Source organism: Vidua chalybeata, chromosome 20 (genome assembly GCF_026979565.1).
Source record: "Vidua chalybeata isolate OUT-0048 chromosome 20, bVidCha1 merged haplotype, whole genome shotgun sequence".
Taxonomy (NCBI): Eukaryota; Metazoa; Chordata; class Aves; order Passeriformes; family Viduidae; genus Vidua; species Vidua chalybeata.
The window spans coordinates 6,167,112-6,179,020 of record NC_071549.1 but is presented as its reverse complement, the minus strand read 5'-3'; the positions used below and the strand labels follow the sequence as shown (position 1 = coordinate 6,179,020).

The following is an 11,909-nucleotide window of genomic DNA, read 5'->3' as shown; positions in this document are numbered from 1 at the left end:
CAAACTCCTCTTTCCATGCTCAGTTACACAGTGTTGTGTGCTGGTTTTCATCTTTTTTTTTTTTTTTTTTTTTTTTTTCCTCAGCACGGACATCCCACTGTGAGAGCTTCAGCAGGACAGATGGACAGCAAGGAAATGACTTCAGAACAAGGGGAAAACTCTTCTGAACAGAGGCAGAAAGGTTCTTCTTGAGCACTGCAGAGCCAGGGGCTGTGCTGTGCTGTCACAGGAAGGGTGGGTGCGAGGGAAGGATGGGATCAGTCAGTGCAGTGATCTGACCCCGGCCGGTGGCCCCGAGCACACACTGCACCGGTGCCTCTGTTCCTGGCGATAAACACCTAAATGCCATTAAAACAGACATTCCTGGCTTAATTTTCATTTGCAGTCAGGCAAAGCACACTCAAATATCAGGGAAAGTGAGGAAAAACACTGCAGTGGCTGCAGACCAGATGAGCCAGAATTCCAAGGTTTCAGTATCATAATCTTTTATTGCACAACACAACCTTTATATCCGCATTTTGTTCTATGTGTTTGAAATAAAAAACATACAGACTATATATTACCTGAACTGAAAAGTCAAAAGTATTAAGAAATAATATACTGCAGTACTCACAGTATTGAATATCACACATCAACATAATTACTAACAAAACACATTTGGAGATAATTCCAAACCCTGATCATTAGCATCCAGGCTGGATTTTCAAAGGCATTACGGGTTACAATGCATAGACACATACAATTTATAATTCAGCAAAACAAAATCCATTTATAAAAGTCACAGTGAAAGTGGAGGTAAACTTATACTAAGCTTGTGTAAGTAAAATGACTATGAACTGCTGTTCTGGAAAGTGATTTCCAGTTAGAGAATTATATACAGGAGATAGTAACAGAACAGAATTATCCTCTGAAATCAGGTTATTTGCAGAAAGATAATGAAAGACTGGAGGGTTTTTTTTTTTTTTTAATAGCCCAAAATTTACAACTATCTTGGGTCCTCTGTGTGAAAACCTAAAAACATTTTCAGGGCTCAGTAATGCCAACCACAACTTAAAGCCAGTGGGGTCTATAAATTGTCCAGGGTAAAGCAGTCATCAAAAGAAGTGAGAGAATTGAAAGAAGTAAAAGAAGTGAAAGAAGATCCCAGAGTTTAGAATGAGTTAAGGGATCATTTTTTTGTGGTGTCTGCTTTGAAATCTGCCCTTACCTGCCAGGCAGTTGTGTCCCAAGTGACCACTCTGCTTTGCCATGCAGAAAAGAGAGATCCATCTGTGCCATCAAGGTGCTGTAAAGCAGATTGAAGCAGTGTGACCCTGAGGACTCACCTGTCACTGCTGCAATCCACAGCCACTGGGTTCTCCCACCCTCTGATCTCCCAGAACCACAGCACGATGGATTTACTCACAAATGGGAGAGCAGTGGAGGGCTCACACAAATGGGGTGGATGTTCTGTGCCTCACAGCACAAGAGCTGAGACCAAACACCAAGAACAGCTCTGCAATGGGAACAAGCAGCTCTGACAGGAATTCTTCCCTGCTGCCACTTCCATCATCCCCCTCATCATGTCCCCTGTCACCTCCAAACAATGAGCAGTGAGGGTAAACCTGGCAACGAGGGCTCCCAAGGCTTGCAAATTCCACATGAAGCTACAAAACCTTTAATTATATCAGTAATTAGCTTTTTAGGGAAAAAAAAAAAAAAAACAAACTGATCCCTCATTATAGGTTAAAATAAAAATTAAAAATCCAGCCCATGCCCCACAAGGACCACAGAGGATCTGTGTATGGCACAAAGGCTTCCCAGACCAAAGCTGGCAGCACCTTCACTTTCCTCTGAGGAGGATGGAAGGTCAGCAAGGAATATTTCAGATCCCTGTGCAGAATATTGAGTATTCAAGTTAAAAGTCTACACCAAGTCCAAAAGTTATTTTTAGATATTTTTTTAAACTCTTGAGCTCAGCAGCCATTAAGTGGCTGCTGTACATAAACACCTTTTCATGTCATTTTTGAGTGCTTCATAAGGGTTATTTTCCTTTTTTTTTTTTTTAATTTTCCTATTATTATTTTCTTTTTTTCCCTTCCTATTTCACAAGGATAAAACAGATGCAGAAACATTTCATGTGCTGTGGAATTGGCCATCTCACTTCATATGAGAGCTCCCTTTGCTCCCTGTTAAAAACCACTTCACAAAGGATATAAAGGGAATGTTAAAAACATTGGTCTTGTCATGTTTTTGTTCACACACAGCAATGTAAAAAATAGTTAACAATTCTAATTTTAAATAAATATCCTTCAACTGTCCCACCATTCCTCCAATATTCAAATGGACAGGAGACCATTTACTGCTCACAAACACAGGGATTTGGGAGTGTGAGGGTGGAAAAGTGGTTTTGTAGATGATAAGGTGGCAAGAAAAGCTATAGCAGCACAGAAAAATATGCATTAGCAAAAAAAAACTTGTCTAATATCATCTGACTTTAAGTCTAAAATAAAGTTTAATATCACAGAATGTAAAAAGAGTCAATAATAAAATAATATACATTAAATATTCTCTTACTACTGCTAATAGGAACATACAGACAGGGTTTTCTCATTTACCAAAAGCCTTTGTAAATGACCTGATTCTAAAGAGCTTTTTTTTTTTTTTTGTAGATATTGTAAACATTTAAAATTTCTAAGGCTAAAAACAGGCACAAGTCTTCCATGAACAGTTATTATTCCTAAAAGCATTAAGGAATATATTCCAGATCTGCTATCCTTTTGATAACAACAGAAATAATTGAAGTACAACATTATAATTCACAACGTTGATTCTTAATTAAAAAAGAAAATACAGCTTAACCCTGACAACAATTAATAATATATAAGGAATACTCCATTTTTTTATTTTAAGTACCTAGTACATCAAAATGACATTTCCAGAATCTTTGTGCTGGGTGTGACTCAAACTTTATAAAGCTGAAGGAGGAACGAAAACATTTCTAAGAGGGTAAAACTCAAATGTCAGCTTTAGTAGCACCCCAGATTCCCAAAATGCAGGAAAAATCTGCAATTCCATCCCGAAGCCACGCGGTCGGTGGCACCTTTTAGCAGATGTTCCGCCACTCCCCTCCATCCTTTGCATGAGGTGATTTTGTTTTGTGCCTCGTTAAGGTACCTGAGCCAACAGTCTGATTTCAGGCTGCTTTTTCACGTTTCCAGAGGTTTTCCCAACCCCTGCCAGCAGGCTGATCCCAAGGAATGTGAGCAGCAAGGCAACTGCCAAGAACACGTGTCCTTTAAGTGCCACCACACTCACCACCAGGTGATCCTGAAAGAACAGTTGTCCTCTAGAAGTCCTCTCACCCCTCGATGTGCCACCACAAGGTGATCTTGAAAGAACATTTATCCTCGGGGAGCCCTTTCATCCCCTCGCTCAGCCACAACTCACCACCAGGCGATCTCGAAAGAACGTTTGTCCTCTAGAAGTCCTCGATGTGCCACCACCAGGCGATCTCGAAAGAACGTTTGTCCTCTAGAAGTCCTCGATGTGCCACCACCAGGCGACCTCAAAAGAACGTTTGTCCTCTAGAAGTCCTCGATGTGCCACCACCAGGCGATCTCGAAAGAACGTTTGTCCTCTAGAAGTCCGTTCATCCCTTTGCTCAGCCACAACTCACCTCCAGGCGACCTTGGAAGAACATTTGCCCTCTGGGAGTCCTTTGATCTTTCCTCAGCCCCCACTCACCACCAGGTGATCTTGAACTCGTAGATGGGGCGCTTGCAGTAGTAGTGGTTGATGAGGTGCTTGTCGCACACGCCGATGCACTGGTGGTCCACGGTGATGCCGCGGGCGGACAGGTCGGTGACGATGCAGTGCAGGAGGTCGTAGACATCGGCCACGGCCTCCCAGGGCCCGAAGGACACGTCCACCTCGCAGTGGTGCTCAAAGAGCTTGGTCTCGCTCTCGCTGCGCTCGAAGCGCAGCGAGTTGAAGTGGGGGCACTCGTAGGGAGTGATGGGCATCTCCTCCTTGAACACGCACACCTTCAGCTTGGCAAACCTGGCCTTCCTCTGCATGGCTCGCAGCTTGGCTATCTCAATTATCCGCTCCAAGTGGTCTGGAAAAGAGAAAGACTTGAGGGTCCCAACGAATGGCCCAGGAAAAGAATCAAAAGCAATTATTTCATGTGAAATGTTTCACTGCAGTTTGTCCTCAGCATGATATCAGCAGCATGTAGCAAATCAGTCTTGGTTATCTGGTGAGCTTGGTGGCCTTATTATATTTTAAAATTATATATATCAATATATAATATAATTACATACCATATAATACTATATTTTATCATATAATTATAGATAATAATTGCATATAATAAAATATATAATATTTATATAATATATATTAAATAAAATATAGAATAATCAAATCAATCTCGGTTATCTGATGAACTTGGTGGCCTTATTATATAAAAATATATAAATTAATATATTATATAATTATATAAATTATATATAAAATATTATATAATTATATAAATTATAGAATAATCAAATCAGTCTTGGTTATCTGATGAACTTGGTGGCCTTATATAAAATATATAAAAATAAATATATGATATAATAATATAATTACTATATATTATATAAAATATAGAATAATCAAATCAGTCTTGGTTCTCTGGTGAGCTTGGTGGCTTTATGATATGCCCAAGTTATCTGGCCTCACTACAAGGCCAGGTTTCCTCACTTGCAAGTCCTGACAGAACAAATGCAGACAAACCCTCTCATTTAATAACATTACAGCCTAATCCTGCTCCCTTTTAAGCACAGAACTCCCCACCCTGGGATGCAGCAGGATGTGGAGACCTCAAAGATCCAAACGGCATTAAAAACACGGAATAAACTTCCCAGCTGCAATGGGATCAGTCTGGGAGCTGAGAGCAGACTGAAAGCACCAGGTTTAACACTGGAATCCCACTAGAAGAAACAGTCAGTGCTACTTTGTTTATTTACCTTTGTAATATGGCATTAGGCCCAGGAAAGCTTGTCTAACTTTTTCTCCTTTAAGAGGCTGGATATCCTCTAGATTGTCTAGCAAGGGTCCTATGGAATAATACTGAGCTTCCTTGTACACTGACCTCACTCGCTCTCGGGGGGGCAGGTCACCAGATCGTAGGAAGTTTAGTATGTCTCTAAAAGAAAAAAAGGGCAAAAATATCATTAACAAACACATTTCTGCCAAAACTGCTGCAGGTGGGAAAGGACAGGGAATGCTGGATAGTCATTGTTTGCTCTATTGAGACAGTAACTGAAATAAATGAGCCATATTCCCAACATTTGTTTGTAAAACCACTTGCCACGTCCAGGTTTCCAAGCCATTATTTCACAATTTGCCTCAGCTGATCTCAAAACTCATTAGAAAAAATATCAGTGGATTTTAAACCAAACATTCAGTGTGGAGGAAACCATTTATAACACAGAAGAGGCCAGAGTGTTTCATGGGAAAGAAATTGTGGTCACTGCATTTCAAATTTAGGTCTGGGACAAAACAAACTTTTGCATTTTCCTAGAGAATCATTTTCATGGACATTTTATTCCACACAGATCCAGCTGAATGGATGGGACATCTGCAAAGGAGGTTTCTCATCACAGATCAGGGCCATTTACAGAATAATAATCAGATTTTTTTAAAAAGAAAGAGAACATTTTCTCATAGTTCTGAAACACTGTTCAGCAACAAGATCTTTTGACAGGGAAAGAAATCACTTTATAAGTATGAACCAACAAAACCCTTATCAAATAAAAAAAAATCACTTTATAAGTGTTAACCAAGAGAACCTTATCACATTAAAGAAACATTACTGCAATCTTAGAATGACAACAAATACAGCACATGCTAACCTGGCTCTCTGTTCCAGCTGTAGTTTCAACTGAGGTTGATAACATCACAAATTAATTGATTTTCCAACAATTGCCTCATGTAAAGACAAGTATTTTAGAATAAACACAGTGGCTTGATCTATCTCTGTCCCAGATTATGGTACAACCCAAAAGTGCTTTGAAAATAATTCAGTGCTTCTCTGTTAAAGGCAATAAGGAAATGTCTATAAAGGAGCAACAAGAAATTTATAAATTGCAATGTGTTCTTTGGGCAAAGACCTGAACCCATGAACACTGATCAGCTTTTTTAGCAATCTCACCCCAATTCAAACATAGCATTAGTAGTCATGGTTAGGGTAATTAAAAATAAAATAAAAGCTGAACACTGAGGGAGGAATCCTGGAGGTGAAGGAACATGGCACTACAAAAAAAAATTAGAAAAAGAAATTCTTTAAAGGTTTGTGCTATATTTTAGCACTTATATCCTGTCTAAAGATTGAAAACATCATATTTTCAACTGTTTAAGAATCCTAGATTCATTCCTTCCATTCGCTCTTCCTTACAGATACTGAGTATCAATTAAAACCCAGTGCTGTGCAAAGGAGTTTCCTATTGCCAAGCACTTCTTTAAACCATCAAAACAACTTGATACCTTGAAAGGAGATACTCTAGGGGAAACAATGCACAAATTCAAGGCATTTCTTGTTTTTCCTTTCCCATTGCACAAAGAATTTTTTAACTGCAGTTACTCCTGTGATGCTTTGAAGGCGTGCAACATTAAATGCTGTGCTTTAAGGAAAAAAAAAAACTGTTAAAAGCAAGTTTAAAAATAAGCTTTCAGTAAGAGCTTCCAAAGCTTGCCCTGAGGATGTGTACATACCCGAAGTAGGTGCCATCCCTGTCGATGAAGTACCTGCCCTCAGCGTCCGTGGGGATGTAGTGCCTGCCACTGAACATGGCTGCCAGCATGGTGTCCTCGTACCTGCGCAGCGTGGACAGTCTGGTGGTGAAAAACATCCCCCCCACGTTCAGTGGGACAACTTCTGGGAACTGCAAAAGCAACCAGGACATCAGAAAGGAGCTGCCAGTCCTCTGCAGGTGACAAGGGGCACAGCTCCCAAAAGGCACTTGCAGTTTGCCACCTGGACAAATGCGTGGCTCCTGCCCCACTGCCACAGGTCAGGGAGCTCTGAGGGGTAAAAATTTGGATGCTTTGGCTGCTGGGAGGAATCAGGGAGTGGTTTAATTGTAGCTGGGAATCTGAAACAACAGAAATCACTAATCTGGAGTGGCAGATATTTAAGATATTAATGCCTCCTCTTGGCTCTTTTGGGGAAATGAAAGAACAAAACAAAGCCTCTTCCCCAGCCTTACACAGAGAGAAAAAATAAGGGAAGAAATCTTAGGTCAACCTTGGGATCTGCTGCTTCCTTTACACAACCAGATTATATTATACACTGAAAAAAAATTGCATTTGTTTACATCAGGCCTAAAATCTTACTATCACACCCCAGGCTGCCTTCAGTACCAGAATAAACACTTAATTGCATGTCTCAAGTGCAAACCTGGATGGAACTTGTAAGTGAAGCTGCCGAGCTACTCAAATACATTCAAGAGACTGAGTTTTATTCAAACGTGTTAAGCGAGCTGAGTATCCACAAAGAAATCCCGAATTCTTCAGCACCTGAGCAGTCCGTGCTGCCGTGGTCATCCCCGTCCCAGGTGAGCTCTTACCTGCTGAGGCAGCAGAGGTAGCGCTTGTCCTGCCTGGCTGGCGGTGGGAGTGGCCGGCTCTTGGAAATCATCCTCTGCATCCGAGCTCGACATGGCATCGTCCGGGGTGGCACTCACTTTGTTCTGCCCCGTGACTACCACCATCCCTCTGGCTCTGGGGAGCAGCTCTGCTGGGTAGGAGGCCGTGGCAGTGCTGAAGGGAGACCCAAATTAACCACCCAAATTACCCCAATCACCGGCGCGCTCCCCGCAGCGGCCGCGGCACCCCGAGCGCTCCCAGCGGCAGCGTTATTCCCGGGAGAAGGAGGAGCAGGGATGCCAGGCACCCCCGCAAAGGGCTGCGGGCAGGAACGCCGCTGGCACAGCTGGTCCAAGGCCCTCCAGCCGCGGAGCCGCTGGCAGGGGCTGGAAGAGCCCGGCATCCATTGGCTGCACGGTGCGGGGAGCGATTGGCTCCGGCGCGGCTTTGCAGGAAAATGTCATTTGCTGGGAGAATTTGGGTGGCCGCTGTCCCAGCCTGTCCCTCGCCAGGGGCGGGATGCAGGAACACGGCGCTGCCAGGGGCGGGATGCAGGGGCGCGTCCGTGCCACATCGGCGACACCCGGCCCCGTCTGTCACCTTCAGCCGCTCGCCGGCAGCGGGGACGGGCACGGGGAGGGCTCGGCTGGGCTCTGGAATTCCCTGGGAAATGGGAAAAGCGGGATTTCTCAGCAGCCAGGGACAGCAGGCGTTTCCCTGCCCGCTGCATCACATCACACCACGCACGGACGCGTGCGTGAGACACGAATATTTAACTCTCCTCAGCACGCTGCTAATTATCAATCGGATTTAACACCTCCAAGGCTTCTCCGTCCATCCTCCACGGGAAAATGCACTGACAAACTGCACGATAAAAATAATAATTGAAAGAGCCGACTAGCAAAGAGAAGCCCGCTGCTCCCCTTACACTGCATTATGTAAAATCCCTGTTCCCAGGGTGTCTCCAGCAGCATCACAACTCCCTAACAAAGACATTCCACCACCAGAGGCTTTATCCACCTCCAAACCTTCTCTCAAATCACTATAAAATATAGAAAGAGGAGGATTATTTGCAAAAGCACATCTGGCGTATTTATTTATTAACTAAAGGATGCTTCCCCTCAAAATCAGCAAGAAAAAAAGATATAAAATTTAAAAAATCTGCCTTAATAATTCTGCTAACAGCCATTGTGCACTGTTAGATCCCAGCTCTTAAAAGAAATATTGAATTCAGAGTGAACCCAGACAGAGCTGGGATGCTCCTGAGCAAAACAGGGACTTTATAGAGACCTGATCAGACCAAAATCTCCACATTCTGTGGGAGTGGCCACAGCCTTCTTTCCCCAAAATTTGGAGATGAAATCTAGATCCTGTTTAACACCCTAATAAACATAGATAAGAAGCTACTGTGAAGTTCTAAACATTTTTATTTAAGCTGCAGCTCATTAAGAGGGTTAGCTCAGCTCTGAGAGGGATTTAATTTTTCTTCTTTACAGTTCATAATCATTTTTCCACCCCAGTCCAATGCACAGGCAGATAAATAAGGATGGAAGTGCTTCTGAAGGGCCACACCCTATTAACAATTTTAATATTTGTCCTAAAACAACGTTTATTCTGACATCGTTAATTATCCAAACAACTCAACTATGCCTCCCAAATAAAGAATAGACACAATATAAATGAAAGATTATTTTGCTAGGGATTCCTTTAAGGAGGTAAACAAATTATCAGCCAGAAAGAGCTTGCAGAACAGAATTTGTAAGATGCACAGTCAAAAATTGAGGGTGAGCCTGTGTTTCCTGTGAATGTGTTATTTATAAAGCTGCCACTTGACACCACTGCTTTGGCTGCTATTTCTAGTTTTTTTTTTTTTAAGTACTCAAAAAGAACACAAGATTGACCAAAAATGTGTTGTCTGCATTTTTCAAGGATGTCTCATAGATTTCACTTAAATGGAGTGTAGTGTGAATAAACAACATTAACTCCATTACCTGTATCAGCATTATTGACCACAGAATGGGTTTTTGGGGTAAGTTCATCCATTTGGCACTGCACCAAAAAAGGGCCTCTTTCCTAAGAGATCTAGAGGCTGAGAAAAAGAGATTTTTTCTCCTTCTTTCATAATCTCCTTCAATATGACACCAGGCTTTAAGAAAAAAAGCCATGAGACAGCATTAATTACGTTCTGCTCAGGATTACCAACCTTCTCTGCCATTGGAACATCCACACAGAACAAACCCTCAATAAGGAGGTTTAGACCATCAATAGACCAGGAATTTGAGAACAAGCTTAGTGGCAGTAAAAAGATCAATGACTGACAAGTTGAACCTGTTTTGTGACGTTCATTAAAAGGTGAGTGAAGTCCCTCTCTAGGTTGGCTTCACCTGTTCACCCAGGGAGCAGTGAAACAGAGCTGTGCTGACAGGAGCAGAGTCCTCCTGAAAGAAAACCAGAAGTTAATCTCTGCACTTCATGAAGAAAACACATCCACCTGAATCCCAGAATAGTTTGGGTTGAACTGGACCCTCAGGATCATCCAGTTTCAGCCCCAATACCAGGTTGCTCCAAGCCCCATTCACACCTGGGCTGATTCTTTTCTTTGCACTCAAAGCAGGTGCAATAATTATTTTTAACCATGTGCAGAAATATTCCTTTGTTAAATCTCTCATTAAATTTACAGAATTTATTTATTTAAACTAAGCAAATGCCTCCATTTCACTTTCAAATACATCTAGGTCTAGATCAACAGACAGTTAATGGGAAAACACCACCAATAAACAAAATTATCATCAAATCAAATATCACATCAGCAGCATCCAACTCTACCAGAAATGCTTCCTTCCAGTTCTTCCAGCTGTCATTTAAAAGCAGGGATGCTTCCTGGAGCTTTGTTGGGGACAGCTCAGATATTGTTCTACACACAGCAGAAAACCTCAGTAAATGAGCTGGCCCTGCCAGTTTGGCTTCATTCCCCAGAGAATGATAGCAACCCTTGAACTGGGCTTGATTTATAAAAGCTTTCCAAGGCTCTGCTGTTCTCTCAACTTCTCCATATTGGTTTAAAAAACTTTTTCTTAAATACCTTCTGAAGTTGCACCAATATTGGCAAAGTTACAAACCCCAAGGTTACAAACCCCAAAAAAGTTACATAGCAACGAAAAATTACATAATGGTTATACAGTCAAAGGCTTTTTAATCAAGGTTCTGATGTACAAACCCATCGCAGGAGTCCCACACAAACTCCTGACCAAAGGTAACTCTTTGGGAAGTGCTTTGTTAGAAGGCTCCCCCTTTTTAAAGAGGAACTGGGGTAGAATGAGACCTGATTTAGCAGTGTCTGCATCACCAACTTCAAGGGACACAGATGACTGAAAGGTTTGTGTGGACACGGAGGGAAAAGACACAACATCCAGTAAATTCCAGTGAATCTGTGTTAGAACAGCAGAGAAACATCCAGGAAGAGGGGCAGTAAACTGTGTTATACATTGGCCTGGAGAATCCTGGACTGTAAAATCCCAGCATCTCTAGTCACAAACAACAGCACAGAGTACGATGAAAGGGCCGTGTAACTCTGCAGCTGAGAGCAAGGACAGCTGGGCAGAACGGGACTCTCCATCACAGGGACCCTGCAGGACAGCAGGGACACCTGGCTGGGAGTGGGTAAAGGACACCGGGGCTGCTCTCACCGGTGCCGGGCACTGCCCCTCACACGGAATCCCACAGAGCTCGGAGCCGCCTGACAGCTCTGAGGAGCGCAGGCACCACACACAGCGCCTGCACGGGGCACCGCAACCCCAGGCGGCGGGCACGCCGGGAGCCAGGCAAATAACCAACAATTCATTAGGAACTAATTCAAAATTAACTCTTAGCTCTCACGTCGCCAGGGTGACGCAGCCTGACCGGCACCACCGCTCGCGAGGGGCTGGCCCCGGCCGCGGTCCCTCCGCTCCCCTCACCCCTCCAGCCCCGCGGCCTCCCCGCCGCTCCCTCACCTGCCGCGGGTCGGTAGCGGAGCCCCGGCCGCGGGGAAAGCCCCGCCGGGGATGGAGGGGATGAGGGAGGGATGAGGGGATGAGGGGAGCGGGGCCGGCTGTCCCCGCCCGCGCTCACCTGGTGCCCGCCCGCGGCTGCGGCTGCGGCTCCGCTCCGGCCCGGGGGGAGCGGCCGCGCCCCGCGTCACGCACGGGCCCATCCGGGTCCCGGCGGGAGGAGCCGCCCGGGCGGCACCGGCGGCACCGGGGGCAGCGCTCGGCTCCGCGGGAAACGCCCGGCGCTAATTAGCCGGGTTAATGAGC

The 11,909-nt window shown here is 44.0% G+C and overlaps 1 protein-coding gene across 4 annotated transcripts; it reads right to left on the bottom strand.

The window, feature by feature from the left end:
• Nucleotides 1-359: 359 nt before the first annotated feature.
• KCTD7 (potassium channel tetramerization domain containing 7) lies at nt 360-11,811 on the bottom strand. Of its 4 annotated transcripts, none has more exons than XM_053960841.1 (6): nt 11,725-11,811; nt 9,943-10,052; nt 7,596-7,788; nt 6,742-6,911; nt 4,995-5,173; nt 360-4,099 (listed from the first exon to the last, which is right to left on the bottom strand). In XM_053960841.1, the coding sequence occupies exons 3-6, from the start codon at nt 7,737-7,739 to the stop codon at nt 3,723-3,725; spliced, it is 870 nt and encodes a 289-aa protein (XP_053816816.1). In that variant the 5' UTR covers nt 7,740-7,788; nt 9,943-10,052; nt 11,725-11,811; the 3' UTR covers nt 360-3,722. The 4 variants fall into 4 exon arrangements, with proteins under 4 accessions (XP_053816816.1, XP_053816814.1, XP_053816813.1 ...); XM_053960839.1 differs by having other exon boundaries at nt 11,607-11,735; XM_053960838.1 differs by lacking the exons at nt 9,943-10,052; nt 11,725-11,811 and adding an exon at nt 9,818-9,837.
• Between the last annotated feature and the right edge of the window lie 98 nt (nt 11,812-11,909).

Bases quoted from the DNA above. Each gene is read 5' to 3' on its own strand.
- KCTD7 (XM_053960838.1), bottom strand. From the start codon at position 9,837: ATGTTCCAATGGCAGAGAAG. The intron at 5,174-6,741 runs GTATGTACACAT...TTTTTCTTTTAG, and splicing joins AGGGATGGCACCTACTTCGG to AGACATACTAAACTTCCTAC. The intron at 4,100-4,994 runs GTAAATAAACAA...TCTCTTTTCCAG, and splicing joins CCTAATGCCATATTACAAAG to ACCACTTGGAGCGGATAATT.